The 23,651-nt window shown below is 41.7% G+C and overlaps 1 protein-coding gene across 4 annotated transcripts in view; it reads right to left on the bottom strand.

The window, feature by feature from the left end:
* Positions 1–18,335, bottom strand: part of NUDT4 (nudix hydrolase 4) — a 29,269-nt gene extending 10,934 nt beyond the window's left edge. For 3 of the 4 annotated variants that reach the window (XM_037388043.1, XM_037388042.1, XM_037388045.1), the window contains exons 1-2: positions 17,925–18,331; positions 5,030–5,140 (exon numbers count right to left, since the gene is read on the bottom strand). In XM_037388043.1, coding sequence (XP_037243940.1) covers positions 5,030–5,140; positions 17,925–18,023 — 210 coding nt within the window. In that variant the 5' untranslated portion in view covers positions 18,024–18,331. Of the gene's footprint in view, positions 1–5,029; positions 5,141–17,924 lie in introns of all 4 variants that reach the window. The other variant, XM_037388044.1, reaches the window with a different exon arrangement.
* Positions 18,336–23,651: the final 5,316 nt, after the last annotated feature.

Below are 23,651 nucleotides of genomic sequence, written 5' to 3' on the forward strand. Positions count from 1 at the left end.
CGCTAAAGGACCAAGAAATGCTTCAGCTTTTCCCCAGAAAGTCAAATAGAATTCCCACTTTCCCAACTGTAAGCTTCTAATCCAATACACTGGTTAAGTTCTAGGCTTTGAACCATTTTGTCTCTAATAAAAGTATCTTTCTTCCTTTGGGTTTTATGTACCCACAGCTGTTAAAACACGGTTCTTTTAAGTAAACAGAATGCTACAGGCTACTCTAAGTGTGTAAGACATCTAAACTTTGGGAGAAAAGCCTGAAAAAAATCAGCATTTCTTTTAACAGTCAAGCTGTTGAATTAAGTGCTTCACACCCTGCTCAGAATGATTCCCTAAGGAAGTCTAGGAGTACTACGTAGGTAAGGTCTCAAATCTGAGTTTATGCATATATTTTAATATTAGTCTAAATCCAGCCACGAGAGGGAAAACTGTCCGCTTCATCCCATAATCTTTCTGGCCTGGAGGTCATTCAGTGTTGGCAGCTCTACGCCTACTGCGCTCTCAGATGTGCAGTCAGCCTTGCCCCTTCTTCCCTGTAGATGGAGCAAGAGTCATGCTGCAGTGTAATTTTTAGGCTAACAGTTTACCAGGGCAAAAAGTTGCTTAAAATCTAGAAGATTTAAGAGTTATTTTTAACTGTGGTATCTGTTAGATACTACTTATTGGCCATGCCCCTGAAGGCACAGCGTAAGTGTATTCTGCCCCTTTGTTGCATACTCTTATAGAACCCAAACGGTTTCACTGTACCTGCCACGATCTTACAGCTGAAAGGGTGTGGGTTTTTATTTATTTTTTAAAGTATTTACCTAGTCCTAGTCTTTAACACCCAATCATTTTTCAAATACTAGACGCCCACTGGAGCAGATTCCTCTTATTTCCTGTGAGAGGTCTTAGATAATATTACTGCCCAATTACTAAAAAAAAAAAAAATAAATTTTTGACTGTTGCAGCAGACTAACCTTCAGCATCAGCCTCTTCTTCTTAGAAGCTATATTCACACAGGTCTGGGAGGAATTGCATGTGTTTTAGTAGGCATTTCAATATATCACCAAGTATAAAGAAAGCGAGAGCCTGTTTTTGGTGCAGAGGAGGAAGAAAAGGGAGCAGGAGGGTGCTCCTTCCATTCAGCAGTGTGGACATGTTAGCTTGCCATGCTTGTTTGCATCTTACTTCTCTTTGAACACCACATATGCAAACACAACTCGTTTCCATCCTTCACCTATGCAATTAAAGACTAAGCTCCAAATTCATTACCAGAGTAGCTCCTCATTTTAGATGAGGTTTAGTATCTTTCTGGGATTGCTTTATATTGTAACCTCATTTTGGTACTTAACTTTCAAGTTTGTAAGAACTTACCGTACCTAAGGAACTTGACATTAACCTGTGAGATGGCAGATAGACTTAAATGAAATAAACATACTAAACATTGAGTAAAGGCAAAAGCCCAAATCGCTAACATGAACAAAACTTAAGGATAAAAAAAAAAACCACCTGGAGTCATGCACACAGGCAGACTATGGAACAATTACAGTGCATATACATTTGACTACAAAGATTTTTACTTCCGTTTTTAACCAAAGATTTTAAATACACTACTGTTGGTGTGAAAGTGAGGGATATTTAGAGCCAGTGGGCTACCATATTGTGAGCTATTAGCACACCTACCATTAAGAAGAGCCACTGTAACTCCCACTATCATTTTTTTCATTTTAATAAATTCATAGAAACTGATGATTAAGTTTGTGCATGATCCAATACTGAAGAAACACAGTTCAAACCAGTGCCACAGTGTGCCTCCTTTGAAGTTTATTCATTCACAAAACTCTTCACAGTTCAGTGTACTGTAACCAGCTTGCCAGGTGACATTGACCTTAGTATAAAAATAGAAAGGACATCCATCTCTAGAAAGGTTAGTATGAATTTCCATGGCTCAAGTCAAAGCCCTTAACACCACTCTGGCTTTTCTTTAAAAACGGCACTTTGCAGTCTCATGGCAGCACACAAGATTCAGCCTGCAGCTTAAGAATATTCCACTTTGAGCATGAGCTTTTAACACTCATCAGCCACACAAGCTATCAAGCCCAGGAAACTCTGAAGCCGTAGAACAGGTGTCACCAAATGATTTTTGCTTATTAAAGCCTATAGCCTTTGAAAAATCTTTATGCATTTGCAAGCACAGCTCAGAGCTAATAATGGCTGGCAGTTTGTCTCTTACCCTGTAACATCATTTAAAAAAAAAAAAAGCATAGCCACTATTGTAGCATAATAGTAACTTCTGAGAAAAATGCTACTGTGCTAGCTCTTCTCAAGAGCTTTGTATTTGCTGGGTTCTCTTCCTTACCTTCAGAAACAGTTTCTATCACAGTGTAAAACACTGATGACATTGGCATTTTGAGTAATTTACAACATGCAGCTTTTCTATCATGAAGCCTCTTACCAAAATTTTGATGACAACACATTCTAAGCAGCTACAGAACAGCTTACCATACAATACACTGAAAGGTAAAGCACTTGCCTAAACCACGTTTACATGTAGCTGGTTTTAAGACTCATTTTGTGTAACAGCACTTGAATAAAACATTATCAAAAGAGAACTCTGTATGAGTGAAGAAGGCTGACCTCTGTCTTCAGGATTCAAAACAGCCTAGGGTTGCTGAGTACTACAATTCCTGACCAGAACCACCATGATGTACGAGAAAGTCTTTTGCTTTGCCCCGAGAAAGAAATGAGGGCAAGAACAAAACTGAGCCATGAAAGGACTGTTTCACACCGTAACAGCAGGTACTCCTATTTTTCACTTTCCGATTTGCTCTTTTTCTTTTGGCCCACTGATGTGAAAAGGATATCCAAAGGGAAAAAGAATATTCAGAAGTAACTAACATATTGTTATCTGTATGAACTAGAGAAGTTCAGTGTCTGGGCAGTGCACTCTGACTGGGCTTCGACATTAACAGAGAAGTATGTACTAAGTTTATACTATATGATATGCCTTTCAGTAATATTCTATACCCATTCCTTAGCTATCCCTGCTTAACCTTCTCCACCACTCACGGCCCACGTACTGCACCACTACAGCGATGTGCAAGCACAGCTGCAGCAAAGCCAGAACTTCCAAGTGTTCCCCTGAATATTCCCAGGGCAGAACCATGTGTAGTTGAAAGCTTGTCACAATCTCACTGCTATACTACTTTGCTATGAAGTCAGCCTGAGCGCTTCGTGTGTAGCACTGCATTCCCTGCGAGCTGAGAAGCTAGACCACTCAGGCAGCTTTCAATAGTTGGTCAAATCCCCACAGCAACTTTGGTGACATACTAACTGCAGACAGGCCCCTTCAAGGTGATCCATCTTCACCAAAGAAAAAACGCAAACACACAGCTACATTCAGTCAGCTCTAGTCTGACACTGAGATGAGATGATTACTATCCCTCATCTTGGACTGTGCCTTAGGTCAGATCAGCGATTAAAACTACCAGTGTTCACAGGAACACCAAGCCAGTGGTCCTGTACTTTTTAATCCCACTCATCAACTCATGACAGTGGAAAGTACCAGGACTTTCTCCAGGGGTGCTACTACTGCCTAGAAGCCTAAATCTCTGCTGACTCATTCCTAGAATCCTAAATCATTGCCCCTTTCGAATGGACTGCCTTATGATTGCTTCCTTTACTTTCACAAATACACCAGCACTTCATCCTAGGATGCCTTGTACAGCTCAAAACTGACTCCTCCAGCAAAGCTGGACAGAGACAGAATGTCTCGAATAACTTAGTATCAGTGAGGCTTACTCATGCTTGAACCTTGCTGCAGGAAGGCTGCTAAAAGCACTGATTTAGTCCCTTCCCCATGTAAGAGGAGGAGGGTCACCAAATCACAGTTCATAGAACACCTCATTTTGATACCCAGGAGCAGGCAGCTTTTGGCCCAAGCTGCATGTACATCAAGTTCCCAAGCCTCTACAACACAGCAGAACCAGTCTTAAGGGTAAGCAAGCTGAACCACAAGATAGCGCAGCTAATAGAAAAAAAATCATTACACATACTAATTAGCAACAGTATTAGTGTTTTGTGAATATCAGTAGTCAAACTGGGATGAGAGAACTGTTTAAGACTAGCAGAAACTCCGTAGTTCACTCACTTGCCAGGATACATCCACTTTCTGCAAAACCTTGTACTTTCTGTTTAAGAATTAAGAGTTGACTGGTAGTCACTTACACATTGCATGATTTCTAGCTAAATCAAGTGACACTGATTTTTCTTGAATCTTTATTCTGCTTACAGTCCTGGCTGTTGGATATCCAAGTAACATTTATCATTTCTAACAGTTTGCCTAGGAAAAATAAATAGCTAGTTAAAAAACAGAATTTGGAATTTGAAATGGAAGTACCATACTAGGGTAGGAAACTGCATTAATTCATCAAGACTTAAAGCTTTGTTTTGCCTAAGCGCAGGAGCAGAGAAAGGCAGGCAGACTATACCTATGGTGCTTTCTTCAAAGATACTTTTGTAGATATATATACTTATATATAGATACAGCCTTAAAGGTACTTAAACAAGGCCTTTTTTATTGTTGAATTCTCAGCTGCTCAGATACATCAGTTTCTAATCCATTTATTTTGGAATCTCCTCAAAGGTCTGTTTATTTCTCTTATGCAGCTACACATTAATGATTAGTTCACCTTCAGTCTGTTCTGGAAGAGCTGAGAGTCAAAATTTTCTGCACAAACACATAAATGCTATACTACTATGATATGTCACCTGGCATAAAGTCACAGTTCCACTTTCAGTAACTGTTTTTAAAGGCATACAGAAATTTAGCTATGAAATGAAAGTGTGCTGGGAAGCAAGCTGATGTAGTTCACCTCACCACATTATACCCCAATTCCAACACACAGAACTGCAGTTCTTTGAATTTCAAAACCATGGAAGTCTTAGTCAGTCAAACCCTGTATAAAGGAGGTAGAGTCCCCTCTTTCTTCTTGGTTCCCACCTAAAGATAGCAGCAGCAGACAGAAAGTAGGTTTGTTTTGTTTTTTGTTACCTCTTCATACACCTCTCTGACAGCTGCTCCCCCTGGCTCTTCTTCTGGTTCCATTCCTCCACCTGGTACAATCCACTGATCTGGGTATCGGCTACTGCTTACCAACAGCACCTATAAATAATTGCAAATGACTGTCAAATATAGCTCACAAGTTAGGAATCTTCGTACTATCTACTTTTTCAGCAATGCACTTATGCACCTAGGCAGATGGACTATGGACTTTAGAAATGAAACATAATAGGCAACCAGGCACTGTAAGAAGAAGGAGAAAAAAAGTGAACTTATAAACATCCAATCTTTTTAATACAACTAAGTCAAGACAATGACATTGTAATCTCCTTGCACAAGCACTTTCATCAGATCTTAGGCACAACGTGAAAAACACCAATACAATATATGCACAGGAATTAAGATGTACAACAAAAAACCAAGAAACTCACAACTGGAGAATATAGTAAATCTCAGGGTCATACAGACGGTAAAGCATGAAAATTAAGACATTTTCATCCCACAGAAGTTAAACTAATTCTTTTGGAACTGCATCTTTCGGATAAAAAAACTAGACTCCTGAAAATACTTCTAATGTTTAGTCTTAGACAAGCTTCTTTTCAGTTACTGATGTGTTATGTTAGCATAGCATGCGTACAGTATTGGGTAACTAAATTACAAGCAGTACATCATTGGCCCTTGTCCAATTTGGTTTCTTCTAACATTTCTTTAAGAAAAACTGCAACACATTGAATTTTACATGTTCTACTAAATGTAATTTAAAAAAATTTTTGAACATGTAGGTGGAGCATCTGTATCACCACAAAGAACGATCATGTCGGCAATGCTTGAAGAGCAGTTGTAAAAATCTAGTTATGAATTCACTTGTGGGATTCCCAGACATAAGCATTACACATTATTTTCTGCTGATGAAACTAGCACTCACTGCAGTCATGTGGAAGCTAGCAACAATGATGAACAAAAGGATGATTATATTACATTAAATCATTCCCAGCTTGGTAGAATGGTTTTAATCAGCATTCATAGTTTAGTTAAGGCTTAACATTAAATTCTTAATTACTACTAAGGGATAAATCAGGTTGCTGGTTCTGGAAGCACAGCATAAAGTCAGAAATTTTTTATGCCTTTATACATAGTAGTTGACTACTGGTAACCTGATCAATAGTCTATTGAGCTGGGTTTGTATTTCTGTTAGCTTTAAATTATCCTTTTAAAAAGCAGAAACAAATACATCTAGCAAGTAATTAACATTAAAATACATCAACTCTGATAGATAGGCTTTACAGCTATACATACAATAAACCCCCAAGCATCACAGCCTGGGAGTTCATTTTCACAACTATCCAAGTCTCCACTAACCCTGGAACTGAGCATCTTTCCCACTACGCTTTATTTTCCCATGATCCCACCGCTTTTACAGTCTGAATCCATGGGACCACACCTAAAGTATGTCCCCAAGACCTTCAGATGCACAATTTGTTCCACTCAGTAATATTATCGTTTGAAGCCACTACGGCATGCAGCATCTGTCCTGGGGTATGTGCTAGCAAAAACACACTCAATGGTAATCAATTTCTACAAAAGCCAAGAGCTGATAGCTAGATTGTGTGTTAAGGCTGAAAAGCATTCCACACAGATTCTTTCAGTTACGGTAGCAAGCAACCTTGCACTAACTTACACATTTTGGTTTTAGGCGTTTGTGTGTTTTTTTTTTTGTGTGTGTTTTTTTTTTTTTTTTTTTTAATTTCATGTAGTGGATGTAGTTGTCAGGTACTTCCATCTGTAAGTGGCCAGAAGACACATCCCACAGTACCTGAATGACTAGGCTGTAAATATAAAGATCACTTAAAAATGAAGACATCAAAAAAACTGTGGCTGGTTGACAACACACATGCCAAGAGGTGGAAAATCAGCAGCAAAAAGCCAGCAATTCATCTTCCCTTAATGTAAGATAAGCAAAGCGGGAAAAGGGAGATCTTGGTTGCATGGACATCCAGTCTTTTCTGAGGAGGTTCATGTTCACACCAATTACAGTAGTCTACTGAAAACCAAAGACTGCAGAATCTCACATACCTACACTTTTGCTGGCCTATACACACCAAATTTTACATCATAGGCTCGTCAGGCTCAGAAGATGACAACAGCAGTACTCCCTATGCAGGGAAATCTGTATTCCGTATCTCTGCAAGCAGAGAAAGGCATAAAGTTTCTTGTGTTGTATTACTTGCCTCTCATGTAATCATGTAATTACTTGATTACAATCACCGCCTCTCCTGCTGTTACTCTGAAGAAGCCTTACTGTTGACTTGTTCAAAAGACTTCCAAAGTACAGAGTAACGGCATCAACTCTGCTTGCTCAGCTATACTGTTAAGTTTATCTTACGCCAAAGACTAAGGTAACGCTATTACTTTCCATAATACTGCCAAGTGAGGAAGTAAAGCTAAAAAATTCAGCTAAGAGAAGAAAAAGATAAATTCTTCCACTAACTCTTACTAGCCAAGTTTCCACCTTGTTTTCAAGTCCAGGAATAGCAATGACCTTTGAGTGCGGTGAGGAAGAGAAACTGCTGGCCAGCCTACATGTAATAAGCACCTATTGATATGCTTAACCAAGATACAGTTAACGAAAAAAACCAAAGGTAATTACAGAGCCTGTGGCATCATGGAACTTGCTCACTATAAATGCTAAAGCCTGCAGACAAACAACCAAAAATTTCTAGAGAAAGATGCCAATGTTTTGGCGTGGTTAGTGTTCTCAAGTCAAATGAAACTTGTGAAAAAGTTAGCAGCCATATATTCCAGACGACTAGGCAACAGCTCAGAGTAATATAAATTACCACTACAAGATATTCCTCTTTATATTTTTTCATATCAAGCACTTGAAAAGGTAGAAAATGGCTTAATATTATAAAAAATATCATTGCTTTCTATCTTCCTGAACTGTAGGGCATTATAGCTTACACAAATAACTATTAAAAATTCAGTTTACATAAAAAAAGGAAAAAAGCAATGCTAAAGTTGAAACTTGCTAGCCAGAACAAACTCCCACAGCTGGATTCTTCTGACTTCAGAGCAGAGACATCTATACCTTGAAGTAAGGAAGCAACAGCAGCAGAAGCCACTGTAAAACCAACTGCAAGATGGGAATTTTTCCATAGCAGATGTATTACTTCCACGGAAAAATGAACTTACAGATGAAAAGGTACCACTCCGATTCCATAGAAATTTATTTGTCATTAGACTTTTTTGTAAGATCTCTCTTCCCAGCCTAATCACATCTGTTCCTCTCTTCACCACTGGCTCATCCCATTTTCTCCCTGCTCATCACCCCTACTCATACACTAGCGACATCCAACTTGCTGTTTGAATTACTTAATGGACATAAAAAGAAAGCAAACTTGGCTTTTTTTAATAGTAAAATCGGCAGTTAAAAGGAACAACTTTCAAGAGGAAGAGAATCAACCCCTCACCCCAAAAGATCACTGAGCACCTGTGGCTCAGTTGCAAAAAACCACTGAATTGCTCAGGTGGATGACTGAACACTGTGCAGAGAAGGAAAGAAGGCAGATGCATGGAAGATGAAGGATTTAACTCACAAGCTCTGCAAAGACGAGTACATATAGTTTCAGGAGTTTTAAACTGACATAGGAAAGATGCTAGAGTATAAGAAAGATGTAAAGGCAGCAAGAAGTACCTCTCAGGTGTCAAAATGCTGTTAAAGAGAACAGATGAACTGCATGTTCTTACAAGCATCAGAAACACAGAGGGAAAGAGAAAAAAAAAAACCAGAACCCACTCTGATGGAGATTATATTAATCTAACCTAGCACACTCAACATGGAAGCTCCTACTACGTGGTTGGTCTGCCAAAGTTACAAGCACCTGAAAGTCATAAAGATGGTTTAATCCAAAAACAGCCAAAAGGGTCAGTCAAGCCCTGTGGTTTCTTTAAAAACGGCCATAAGGAGATGCTCAGGGAAGAGTAAGAGCAGGAAACATTTTATTATGCCCTAACACTTCAAACCTCCCATTATTTTCAGCTCAGGAGCTTCCTCAAAAGTACTGGAAAACTACTTTGAATGCTACCACACAGAAACATTTTGAGAAGCAAGGAAAAGCACCCCTTACAAACCCTGGATCATATCTGCAGGATTCACTGTATGAATACTTAAGGCAAAAGCACACATCTCAAATTAGAGAGCACATGTGAACCTGCTACTGTAGTTCATCTAACACTTTCTGTTACAGAATCACTGCTTCACTTCAGTAGTTCTGGAACAGTTTCTCAGTTCCCCTATACGTAGGTTACTGTGGGATCCTTGCCCTACGATGCCATTGTCTCTTTTTGGACTCCAGAAAGCTGAAAAATGCAATAGAGCTTTACAACTTGCCACAGCAATGCAGCCACACAGGTACTGTTTAGTAAGGAACATGCTTTTGCCTTCCTGAAAATATTCTCAGTAGAGTGATTGCCTATAGACCTCATTCTTTACTGCCATCATTTTCAGAATTACTTTAACCTGGAGATGCAATGGGCACAACATTATTGTAGAGCAGTAAAAAACCTTGGAATCAGACTTGACAGCATTCAAAAAGCTAATTTAAGTCAAGGCTGCAACATCTTTGCTTTCTTACAGTGGCACAATGAGTTCAGGAAGCTGATCTGGCTGAAACTACCTCATACCATTAAAGCTTAGTTTTCAGCCTGCACACACGCCACACTGATCAGTACACAGCCACACAAGGGTCAGCATGGCAGAAAGGCATGACTGCAGCTACCCATTTCAGATCAGCCTAAGCCAATTCAAGAGCCTCTAGCAAAGTACTTTACAGACAATAGACTGAAAAGCTGTCCCCCCCCCGCTATGACCGAGGTTAAAAAGATGACTTTGTCACAATGAACAAGAACTGGCAGAGAAGCAGCATAACAACTAGCAGTACATTAATCCTAACGCTCATTAACTTGAGCACAGCATCTTGAAAACAACCCAGGAAACTGGGTTCTGTCTATGTAATGTATTAAAGTCTGCAATGTCCTCCGAACTTCAAGTAAAGATCACTTTTCATAGCAGCAGCATGATGCCTGAACATCAGTCAGTGCAACTTTTCCCAATATTCTGAAGATGAGTGATATAAAAATAAATGCATGTATTTCTTTATTACTTCAAAAAAACAGATCTGCAAATTAATCTTCCTTTGACATCTTCTGATTTTAAGGCTATATGGCAATAGGGAGAAAAACATCAGACCTTTTCAGGAGTTTTGCTTTAACTTGCACTTAAAAATGACATTATTCTATACATTTTTACTTCACATAAAATTCACACATCTGGCTACCATGTTATAGTGATGCAGAATTTGAGTACCTTCCTCTGGCTATTTAAAGTACTTTGTTTTGTTCTTTGGCTGAAGTGTTCATATCAGGAACAGACAGCACTATACTACTGTGGCATGTCAGCTAGAACACATTTCTTCACATCAACAAGCACTCAAGTCACCTGTAACATAAGATCTCCCCCTAAGCTTTAGGATGCTTCAGAGAATCAGATGTGACAGGTCTCGTGGTGCGATGAAGGGTGCAGATCTTGTACCCAGCCATATGGCAAAAGGATTCCTGGCTGCAAAAACCCCTGCAAACAAGGAGAGCCCCCCCAGCAAGTGTCTGTAACAGAGGTGTTACTTCTCACACGGGGTCAGCTCACCAATCCACTTTACAGTACCTTCTCCTTCCCTTATGCTTGCCAATACAGACCAAGGGAAAAAACACATGAGGTAGTAGGGGAAGAGCTAAAACTCAATATTGCTGCCTATTTCCTTTTAGCTTAAAACCATGGCCTAATCTTGAGCAGGAGAACTGGGCTTTACCAGTTACTCAGCAACATAATCTGTTTGACTAAGGGATCAGCTTCAAAGTACTTGTCAGAAACAAGAGCTCCAAGTCTTTGAGAAATGTTCAGCTGCAGGTAAGACATGAAAAGGATACTTCTCGGCAAGTACCAGTTACCTTTCAGCCTTTTTTTGTCTTAAAGATACTTGGAAAAAACCCCATACATCTCTGAAGACAATTTGTTTTAAAATCTTCACATTTGTAGGACTGGTTCCATTAAAGTGCTTAAGCATTAAGGTCAGAAAGCCACCTAATTAAAATAAGCTTTTTAAATTTTCAACAAACGAGACTGGGAAAAAATAGGCATCAACCTGTGGTCCACAAACTCACATATTTATAAAAGATGTTTAAGAAAACATGTCTACAAATCCTAGTTAAGAGATACACGTGCATATATATGTGTGTGTATATGTATCTCTAGACAGGATTTGTATGCATTTCTCAAGAAGTCTGCCACCACTGTTTCACAGAAACCGGTAACTTGGAGGTTTTGTGCACCACTGAGTTAACTGAGACAATTCAAACAAACTTAGCTACCAGTTTAAAATCTCAGAGTAAACTTAGGATGGTGGAAGTAAGCTACAACGGGTATTTTCTCAGGTATCTACATACTTACAAATACTACTAGTTCAAAAAGACATCTTCTAAACCGGGCAAAAGATAAAACATGTTTTGTTGCAGTCTGATGTCAGGCAGGTACAACCGTATTTCCTTCTGAGCAACTATCCACCCCATTAAACACATGCATATGGCATAGGCAAGTAATACCATAGGTACCAGAAAAAAAAATTGGAGGTTTTGCAACAAAAAAACCAGTGAATAGTTGATTGATTTCAGTATCTGAAGAGGCATGAGTGAAGACTGAAGCTTCCTGCCGTGGTGGACAGATGAATTCCTGCAGTTCGCCGAACTTAGAAGCTTCTACTGCTGACAGGGTGTTGCAGTTTGTCAAAAAAAAAAAAAAAAAAAAGATCCCAACATGAAAGCAAGGTGCATATGCAATGCCTGCAGAGAGCTGTTTTTCTGTGGAAGTAGGGATAAGAAGGCACTTGTGGTTTTTAAATTGGTTACCTGATACAAATCCTACCCACAGCAGCCTAACATTCAATTATTTTTCTTAACATTAACACAAGCCTAAACCACTGCAGAACCCCGTACGAGCCTGCAGGGATACACCATAAGCAGACACTGTCTCTGTAGACACATCATAAAGAGCCATTTTGGAAGCTGTTCATAGGTCTTGATTCTTTGAGCTACACCCCTTCCTACACCACACAGATGATATTCAAGTATCAAGAAAATGCTGATGAAAAACTAAGGCAGCAAATATCCTATGCCCATTATTCCTCCTGTGTGCTAGCAGGGCAGGGACATGAGACAGAACAAGTAAAACCCACAGTGCACCTGAAGTGCACATTGAAACATGTATTCTCTGGTATTTTAAAGTATACCTATACTCTATTAGGCAATCACAGAGCAAGCTAGGTAACCTGTATCAGTCCATACATTGTCTTGGAGAGCACGCCAGCCTTAAATATGGTGCTACGGTCATACTCTAAATTATATTTTAAAGCATACATTATCTGTGTGTGTACACCCAATAACTTACACTTAAGGATAAAGAAACCAAATGATGAATTTTGAGTCAAGCATAAAAGATCTTTCATCACCGTGCAAGTTTATTTACAAAAGTTCCTAGAACACCCCATTTTTCCAGGGTAGCCAGGTGACACTTCTGGGCCCTGGATTTATAGATGGGTTACATTACAACAGGTCCTTCTGGTTTTCAGATGACTTGGACCAACGCAAATAAAAATAAAATTTTACTTTTTCCTTTATTATCCTTTACTAAAACCATTGCTGATAAGAAGCAACAGCTGTACAAAACTGAACTACACTACTATTTAAAAAAAAAAAAAGAAACAATGACCACCAGAGCAAAGTAGATTGAACAAGGGTTTCTTAAATCTTGACATTCTACAGCCCAAGAAATAAAACTCTCTACATCAGACCCAAAAGATGACACAATACCAGGAGCCTGTAATTAACTCAAAGCTAAGAGGCAATAGGTGTCATGCAAGCGTGTGCCCTGCTACAGGGGGGAAAAAAAATTTACAAAAAAATATTCCACGTTTCCCCTAAGTGTATGACAATTGAGTTATCCTCGCTACTCTCAAGAGTAACAGAAAATCCTTCCTGTCTATTTTCATCTCCTGTACAAGTCTGAATAGCAAAAATGGCAAAATTAAAAATTGAAAAGCATGAAGACTTTTTTGTACATGAAACTATTTTTTAGATCTGCCACTAGCAATGGCTGGCTGAACGCTAAAGTAGGGCTTTCCATACCATATTCCATTACATAAAGCAGTGTTGCAGATGCCAAAATAATTAAAATGGACTCAAGTTTTATATTCAAGGTATTTAAAAAGAACTGCTCATTTATTTGTATGGTATGTGGTTGATGGAAGAAAAATTAAATTAGCTTTTAAAATTGTTTAACTTATCCAAATTACTAGAAAAAAAAATGTTTATTACTATTTGTTCTTGTTGCTTTAAAGGCCTGCCTCATTCTGTGCTTTGAGAAGTAAGAATTTCCTTGCCTAGCCTCCGCCCAGACCCTAAGACAGCAGCATTTTATGTAAAACCAGTGTTTGCAGAATCCTGAATGCATAAGCAATTCCAACCCATGGAAGCAGTCAGTCCTCACAGCACAGAGAATCGTTCTCTTGTGGGCTTAACCTAAAGCTGCCATCCACATCTAGCTGCTCAAGAGAGACCTGCATTTCCTCATATACAAATTCGCCAGCCCATCCCAGTCTGCTGAATACCATCAGCTTTTTGCACACACCTAACAGCTTCTGGCTTGTTCAAAGCAAAAAGCCTGCAGCCCCCACGCATTTCATGCCCACATAGCCTTACTTCGTTTTTCATGGGACTTCTCCTGCTTAATTTCCAGCATTTTTCTTTTGTTCAAAGGGCAGACAGTGCCTGCAATTACTGCTTCATTTCCATCAAGAACAACAAAAGCAGCCAGCACTTAAGCTCATATCCAGCCATCTTGCTCTCTCTTCAGTCCAAATGAGAGACCAAAACAGGCAACACTGATGTAGTCTAAGATCTTCTAAAAGATTCAAAAAAAACCAACAACCAAAACCCAAACCTAACGCTACTGGCCACATTACTTGGCTATTTGGGCTTCTTCCAGGAGATATGGTTTAGATTTTGTAGCCTTCATGCTGTTATATTGTATGGTTTATATATTATATATATAAGGGGCTATATAGCACTAAATTGGTGTATGTGGAGACACTTGAAGATGAAGAAACAGAAGGGAGGATTTTTGCAGTGGTGCGTGTGGACAATCAGTCATGTCACAGGTACATGCTTTCACAGCTGCAATACCAGCTCTCAAGACAAAGCAGAAGCTTTTGACAGGTCACAAGACTGCGGGCAAGCCCTGTTTCCAGCCTGTAACACCCAAGAGAACTGACTCAACAATTTTAAGCCTAGATGCAAAGACTGTTGGCAAGTCCAATTGGACACGGTGCTGTAGCTGGAGGCTGGGAGTACAGCACCTGTATTTCAAACTGTTTGCAGGGATCACCAAACTAAATTTTGCCTCAGCAGTACTCCAGAGCCCACCCATGTTTCAAATTTAGAAACGAACAGAAAATGAATGGAAATACAATGTGTTTTTACCAAAAACATCCTCTGTTACCAGTCTTTGATTTCTTTGACATGTTGCTTCACTGTCCATAAAAATCAACTGTAACATGGGCTTCAACAGGGCTACAAAGGTAGCATAAGAAGTGCAATACAGATAGGAAAGAAACCAGGAAGCTGTAACAAGCAGATTTTACTGGATGATGATTAATAGTAGAGACAGAGTGTTTTAGTGACTGGCCTGATTTTCATAGGTAATGAGCACAAAAAGCTGTTACTGAAATTTGTAAGTCTCCACATCGAGGCAGTGTCTGTAAGTCATGATATCAACAGCGAGATCTCATGCTGAAGTTGCAGAAGGATCACATTCGGTTAAGAACGTATTGTGGATCTAATGCACAGGATACTAAAATTTCTGGAACAAGCTGAGAGTTCACGAGGTGGGAACAAGTTACAGTCTTAGATACCACTACTAATTGCAAGATGACTACATGATAGCTTTACAATCATGACAGACAGCTCCTATCACAATGTTTTTTTTCTTGGTATACCTACAAAAGTATTATTAACCTTTTATACAACACAGTGATATTCCATCTAAAGCAATCACAACTGTGATTTAAAAAACCATTAAAAAAATACGGCTGTCAAACTGAAGATGAAAGAGCTACTACGATGATCAGAAAGAGAAAAATGGTTTTAGAAGCCAAGGCTTTAAGACTTCAACTCTTAACAAAAAACTGCTAAGAAAGGAATGACTGCTGTCTACAGATGTGTCAGAAAGCTAAGCGCAAGAAAGGAGGAAAACAGCTATAGCACAGGCACAACTGGACATAGACCGGCCTTTCAGAAAGTCAGAACAGAAGCAGGAAGACAGGTTAATTCCAGGATTGGTATCAGAAGATTGCTGCAGGTACCAGTGCCTCCAGATAGACACTGATCAGTTTCTATCAAGTAGAACATGATGTGCTGAGAAAGACTTGCAGATAGGATCCCCGCTCAAAAATTTTGATTTCTTGCTTTAAAATGCCCCAAAACAAATGCATTGCCCAAGATGGCTTTCAGTTGTATGTTCTATTGTCTCTCCTTCAATGTCGAGCAACTGTTTTCTTACAGTGTAGTAACCCTGTAGGTTAGAATAACTATGAAAACTAATTTGCCCCCCCAGTAGCTTCTACAGTAGTCTGCTGTTCCCTTCTTCTCCCTCCAGTCACCCAGGTACCGACTGCCTTTGAGCTCCTTTGCAGCAGAAACTACCCTGCACCTAAAAAGATCCCTGGAGATGTAGGTCAGCTGAAAATCAGTGGTACAGTCTCTGGAGAATTGGAAAGTAAACACTGAAGGCTTTATGTGGAGTTTGAAGTAGACCTACACAAAAACTTACTGAAAGAGCAGAGTTCAAGAAAAACAGAAGCAAGCTTCATCCAGCCAATCTGGGGAACATGGCTGGTGATACAAGTTAATCACAAACAGTAGTCAGGCATCAGACTTCTAAGGAATAGGTTCTGTATTGATACAGATGGAGCTGGCACTTGGGAAATGGCTACGGAAGTTCAAGATGTTGCCATTGCTCTTCTGGAAATAACTTATCAGAAAGTGATTTGAACTATTTCCACGCGCTGAATTTATATCCCAAATCTGACTTGGTGTTATCCCATTCATTTCACCCTCAAGCATGTCTACTTGCACAATGCCAAAGCCCGGCCTCACGCCAGCCATACAGGTACTCCATCCGCAATACCACAGAGCGCTCCAGTGCAACAAGTGTCAGCATCCACTCTTCTTACACAGCCCCGCAAAGCTGCTAATACCATCCTCAGCCTCAGAGGGTGTTCTTACACACAATTTTTTGAAGCAGCCAGTGGTCTCATTTGAATGCAAGACTGAAAGAGAATAGAAGATGTTGCAGCAGGAAATGAAGAGTGAATGGAAGTTACAGACAGAGGTGACCCCAACCACGAATTTCCAACTACAACTGGTGCAAGAAAACTGTAACAGTGGCTCCAAACAAGTCTGAGCAAAAGCAGCACCCAAAAATAAATAATGAAGACACATAAACAGGGAAGCACGCTAAAGTATCAGAAGTGCTGCTGAAACCAAAGAAAAGGTAGACCAATAGCAAGAACTAGCAAGATTCCTGTTGGGCACTTTATAATATTAGGATCAGCGTGGTCCCAAGGCTGTATTTACACCACACAGGGAATGGCATATACACAAACACTGTACAAATTTTTTTGCTAAATCCAAGGGTCCATAGTTTGAAATCAGGCCTCTCCCTGCTGCATTATATCGCTTAGTAGATGTTTAGGCAAGGAATTTGCCATACTGGCAGCACGGATAGGACGGTATGTTCTTCCAGCTCATAGATAAAAAGGGGGAACACCCCCAAGCCCTAACCTTTGTAGTTATTTTATAGCTATTAAACAACAAAACGAGAACGAAAACCAGGAAAGGGTATGCTTCCAGCCTGAGACAGCCTTTAAACGCATTGTGCAATGAAACCATCAGCAAAGTTTCCAGATAACGGCCAGTGCAATTGACCTTGGCTAGGAATATAGGACAACTTTGTTGCCACCTCCCGTTTCTGCTGCAACATAAAACCCCGGCTGAGCCCTATCCTCTACAACCAGCACCGCAGCACCCCCCTCTCCCGCCCCCGAGCTCCTTGGCAAAACATACGTAAGCACCATTTCACTCTCTCGGTAGGAAAAACAGTTTTTTCAAACACAAGATTTTTATTTTATTTTTTGCTTTTTATCCCACCCAAGCACGGCAGGGGGTTCCTCTTAAAAGCGTCACCAGCCCTGCCCTCCATGCGCCATCACCCCCTATGCGGGCACACAAAGGATAACCCCGCGCCCAGCAGCCGGTGCCCGGCGCCCCCCCGCCCCCCGCGGGGCGCGGCCGCCGCCGTGCACAAAGGCGGGCCGCGCGCACGTGGGCCCGCGCCCCGCCGCCCCAAGATGGTGGGCGAGAGGCGCCGCGGCCGGCCCGGTGGGGCACGGCGCAGGCCGGCCCGGCAGGGGGGTACCGCCACCGCCCCCCACCCCCCCGCCCAGGCTGCGGGCCGCCACCGCCGCCTCCCCCCCCCCACCGCCGCCGGCTTCGGCCACCCGGGCCCCGCAGCGCTCCGCGGCGGCGTGCCCTCCCCCGGCTCGCAGGGAGAGCCCCAGCACGGCTCCGTGCGTGCCGGGGGGGGGTCCCCCGGGAGCGGCCCGCGACCCCGGCCGGGCGCAGGAACGCGGCGGCAGGATCCCCCCGGGTGGCGGCGGGACGGGAGCCCCGCCCGGACCCGGCGCCCCCCGCCCCACGTGCGCGCGGGCTGAGGCGGGCTCACCTCGTCCTCCCGCTCGCTGCGGAAGCAGAGGCACGCCGCCCGCTTCTTGTAGCCCTCCCGGTCGTACGTCCGCGTCTGATTCGGCTTAAATTTCATCATAGAGGCGGTGACACGCCGGCTGCCCCCGGCCGCTGCCGCTGCCGCCGCCACGGCTCCGCTCTCGGAGCGCCGCCGCGCCCCCGGGACGCCGGCGCGGGCCCCCGCTCAGGAGTGGGGCAGGCGGAAGGCCAGTCCCAGCCGCCGAGCTCCCGTCACAGCAGCGCCGTGCGGCTGCCACCGCCCCAGGAGCCGCGCCGCGCCATGGAGGCTGCCTCGCCGCCCGGCCCGACCCTGAGCCGCCGGCCGCGAGCACCGCGGCGGCCGCCCCTGCGCCCACTATTTAACTGTAACGCACATTCCTGCGCCCGCGCGCACCGCACCGCGCAGGCGCCGGGCGCGGCAGCGGGAGGGGGAGGGGGAGGGGGAGGGGGGCGGGCCGGGCGCGGCGGCGGGCGGGGCCGGGCCGGGAGCGGGGCCGGGAGCGGAGGTGGGGGTAAAAGGCCGGTCGCGGCGCGGCGGCGGGTGTGCTTAGTCACCGGCAGGGCCCTGCTGGAAGGGGGACGCCGCCGCGCCCGTCCCCGAGAGGAAGGGGGTGGTGGGCAGGGCCCGAGGGGAGGCTGGCCTTCGCCTCCCAGCCCGCACCGGGCGGCGGCTCGGGGTCTGCCCCCCGTGTTCCGCTGGCGGCGGGTGCTCGGTGGAGCTGCGGGCGGGCGTGGCGGGGCAGGGCCGCACCATGGGCCGGCGCGACGCGGTGTCCCGCAGGGCTGCCGCGGGCGCCGCTCCAGCGTGCTGGGCTTGTGTACGGCGCGGCCGGTGGCCGGTGCCCGTGGCCCAGGTAACGTAGTCAGGGCGCAGCGTCAGCGGCGCAAGTTAAACCGTTTCCGAAATAACTTGTTTTAGGAGATGCTGGTGCATGCAGGCTGGAGAGTGGGCAGCCCGTGCTGTTCTGGTGGTGGTTGTGCAGTAACGTTATTGGGAGCTGGAGATGGGCAAAAGGCCTTCCCAATGCTGCCAGTGGGCTCGGAAAAGGTCTGCTGTCTGCGTGCCTTTTGTATCACCTAGTAGGGCAAAAGCCCTGGTGTTTGCATGATCATAAAAAAAAAATCCCACAAAACTCAACCCAAAAGCAAACCAGGAAAATGTTACTCTTCAATGCCCCTGGATTGCTGTTGATTGCAAGTAGCCATCAAAGCGCTTACTGCTTGTGCATGAAAGATTGCTTAATCCTGTTGGCAGACCGAAGGTAGTGTGCATTTACATACTTGTAGAGATCACCCACCCAAACTGTTCCATAAACTTTTTCCCTCATCTGCATCTTACTGGTGTTCAATAGGCTCCTTTGCGCTTTTAGAGTCGACCAGAGCGTGCTTTAAACTGGTATCCTAGTTGTTTCTTGTGGTTCCACAACACATTTTTTTATCCAAGATTTATTTTTTTAAAACAATTTTGTTGATCTGTGACAAGTCAGACTTCTTATGTGCTCTTTGTGGCATGCATTGAAAGGAGACTGGTTTGTCATTACTAGTTACTCTGGTTCTCAGTGAAATTTGGATGTTCTGTTCTTCCAACATGAACTAAGTGCAATGAGTCAGTGCAATATCACACTTGAAAACTATGGAGGCTGGAGGACGAAAAGCACAATTGTATTGAATTACATTATTTTGTTAAAGTTATAATAAGCTATAAAGTTCAAACACCCAAAGATTGAGACACTTCAAATTTAATTTGTTTTTACACACTGATCACTTGTATAAACGCATTTTTCTTAAGAAGGCACTGCCACCTTTGCCACTTACCAAATGGACTGGCAGTGATATTTCTTTTTCCTCTTATTCATTGCAGGTCCAAGTGTCATTTAGTACTACCTGTCACCAGTCAGGCCTGAGGCTAAATACAGTTTTAGTAATTATTTAATGGCTCCCCAGTCAGGATGAGTAATTTTTTTGTGAGGGCAGGACTGGTCTGAAAAATCTGAAATTTTTAGTTCAAAGTTTAAAGGATTGAGATCTGAAACCTTTGTGAATACTGAGGAACAAAGGCATGTTTTTGATGCTTATATTCATAAATTTGTCTACTATACGGAAAAGGGAGTGTGGTATGATGTAATGAAACACAGGGGCTACAAATTAAGATTGCACAGTTAGTCAATGCACCGACATTTCTTAGATTTTACATATTTGACCTTGCCACCTTTGCCATATTCCCGGTCTTTACAAACAGTATAGCTGTGCATTCATGTAATGCACATATTGAAAAAAATCTTTGCATTGGTCTGCTTTTTATAATAGACCATTATGATAGAACTCATTTTGCTTTGGGTTGTTCCTTGAGCTACTGTTTCAGGGTTTACATTTTAAGACAAACACATTTTAAGTCTTCAGTATTGTTCTTTTTGAATTGTCTCTTTTTTTTTTTTTCTTTTTTTATTGGTTTGGGAGGCTTCACCTCTCACGTAATTGGAGGAAGTTCAAAAGTAGGATTTATACTTAACGAGAGCAGTGTCCAAAGATCAGGTGAACTTAGGCCAGGTTTTCCACTTTTGTACAACTCACTCCTCCCACCCCCCAAAAACAAACAAAACATTTGACTGCCAAATCAGAACACGACACACAAATCCTCTCTTGTGAAACTCAATGGTTTCTTCGTCACGTATCACAGAGGTAAGAGCCGGAAGGAAGATCTCCATGAAATGGGTCAGCCAGTAGGCTGCCTGTAGTTATGTTTTCTAGTCCATGAGTCCTCAAACACGGTAACATCTCTGATGATTGTAAATTCATTTGGGCTCTCTTTGTGAAAGCCCCAAAGCCCCAGCTTCTGTCTGTATGGCTGTAGTCCACATGGCTATGTATAATTAGGCTTTTGTTTTACAAAGTAGAAGAAACCCAACTTCGTCAATGTGGAAGAACATTAAAAAATAATGACAGATCAATCCTAAAATATGAAGCAGTAGGACTTTTTGTTTTTGGAAATTGGGGCCTTAGGAGATTCTGCTTGGAGAGGTACTACTTGCTCTTTTTTTTTTTTTTTTTTTTTTTTTTTAAGAAAAATTGAGGTTCATTTTGCTAGGAATTAATCTTAAATGCCTGAAACATTTTTTTTGTTTTGTTTGGAGCTGTGATTCTCAAATGGCCCTTGGCTTTTAGAATCATCAAGAGGCTTGAACCTTCAAAAGTTTTGTATTGTTAGTTGTTGATCTTCTTGTAAGTTTAAGTGATGCGGTCCGTCTATACACAGAAGTTGGCAACCATTGTATGTGAAACAGTCAAATCATCAGTAAATAACATTTACAATGCTATCACATATTCATATTCCCAGTAGTTCTGTAACGATGCATACATTTGTATTTTGTTAATGCAGTGTATGAATACTGGGTATCAGTTTATGATTGCACGAGATGCATTACTGAAAGGAACTGTCTATTTTGTTCAGAGGTGAGGTTTTTTTGCTTTTGTGAAGTGTCTCTGGATTTTGCACTACAGCTATAGTAATTATGAACTGATGATACCTTGAGTACAAGTCTGAACAACAGCTGAGTGTACAATGCAGGATGCAGATACTTTAAAGGAAGTTCAAAACTCTCTACATTCAGACAAAAATAACTTTCCACCTAGCTGAAGTTACACTCTCAATGAAGTGAAGTCTGCTTAAATGCAAGGGAACAATTTTATTTTCCTTGAGAAGAAAGAAACGGGTTTAAAAATTTACAGAGTAATTAGATTTTCCAGTTCCCTTGACCTACATTTATTGTCGAGATTAGAAACTGCAGTGTTCAGTAACTATGGTCTGGCAAGTTTAAGTAACTTTCTTTTCCACTCTTAGTTTATTATGGTTAATGAAAATGAAATATTTGCATTGGAGGTACTTTTGGTCCTCTACTTCAGATTTACTTAGTAATAGATTTACTTAGAAATAGATATATAGATTTTTTTTTTCCTCACCTCTGCAGATAGCACATCAAATTAATTATATTAGTGAAACCAGTGTCTTTAGTTATCATCCTTCTATGTGATTATTTGTTCTGTCACAGTTATAACACTTCTTTGGTATTCAACAGTTAAACCAGCACCAAAATTCAAAAGTTTGGGAGCGAACAGTGTAGCCAACAGTGTGTTGAGAATGCATCCCTCCTGCGCTGTGCATTGTGTGGGCTTTTGAAACAGTAAATCCTGGTTCAGCTGCATTGTAGCCTGGTGGAAGGCTGCCTGCCACTCCACGCCCAGTTGTCCTTTCAGTAGGACTTACAGTAACTGCAACGTTGAGGTCGGCAAGGTTAACCTGACAACCAGACTGGTTAGCACCTTTCCCAAACCTAGAAAAACATCTTAAACATATTTGAATACAGGAAGGTTTGGTATATGGCAAAGGTAAGGATTCATCAGGTTAGTTCATATTTAAGGTGATTACTCCCCCAAGATACAATAGGAGGGAGGAGTGATTCTTCTGTGGTTAGCTGTATAGAAGAAAATGCGAACAGTGCCAAGCTAGCTTCCCTGAAAACTTAAAATGTCATCCTTCTAATGATTTAGCAGTTACGAAAATGCTAGCATTAGTCTTAAAATACTTTTAAGTGCCAAAAAATATGCAGAAAGCTTGCCAAATCATACATACACTCTTCTGGTAAACACTGAACAGAGAGAACTTTTAAAAATGGAACATTTATTTCTAAATTGTGCTTCTGCATAAAGCAGCTTTTATATAGTAAGTCTCACATTGTCTTTTCCCATAGAGCCAGATTTTCACCTGAATCTGTTGTAAAATGCACTTTAAAGAGAATACATGCATATGCTCACTATGGTAAGGGTTGTGTTCCCCATCCACAGGACTCCCTTATTTTAGGTGAATCTATAGCACTGCTACAGCTGCCAACAAATATCTTTTCCTTTGGTTTGTTATCATTGATCAACTTATATGAACTATATGCAATTACGCTATTACTCTGTACCAGTGCAGCTTTATAATCTTGTCTTTTATGAAAAAGTATAGTTAGCATTGCTTTCATGTCTAGTAAAGTCACCCTCCCAGTAAAGAGAGGGGTTTGCATGAAATCCTTACAAATGCAGATAAATAATAATCACCAGTGAATGAAAAGCAGGAGATCAATTAAATACTGCTATGTTTATTTGAATGTAGACATCTAAGCATGTTTATATGTTAAGAGTATTGTATGCTTTTGTGTGCTTTTATGGGCTCAGTGAATTGTGATTGGTTTGGATGTGCTTAACATTGAACTTCTTTTAGCAAAATAGAAAAAGTAGTACTTTACAGAACTGTTTAGCATATTTTATTGGGCTTCTACAATAAACCTAGATTGACGATCCTCAACTTCAGTAAAAATACCTGAAGAAGATGTTTTTTTTAACTGGTGCAAAATTCTTTTGTCTTTATCATAGAGACAACATAAAACCCCAAGGATTTGGCCAGAATTCATGAAATAACTAAGTATGAATTAAGATCATTGTTGCGTATTTCAGATTCTCTGTGAGATTATGTGTTTAAGCTCCTTAGCCTGTAGGGCTTTGTTAGTGGGATGTCTCCTGTTGTTTGGTTTATGTTCATAAATATTCTTCCCTTGAACAATGCATTTCACAATTGGGTCCTTAGTATTTTCTTCTCCTTAGTTATGAATTCATTGCCACTTGTTATTCGAGTTTTGAGTTAATTCTAATAATAGACTATTTTTGGTGTAAG

The sequence above is a fragment of the Falco rusticolus genome, chromosome 5 (assembly GCF_015220075.1).
Source record: "Falco rusticolus isolate bFalRus1 chromosome 5, bFalRus1.pri, whole genome shotgun sequence".
NCBI lineage: Eukaryota > Metazoa > Chordata > Aves > Falconiformes > Falconidae > Falco > Falco rusticolus.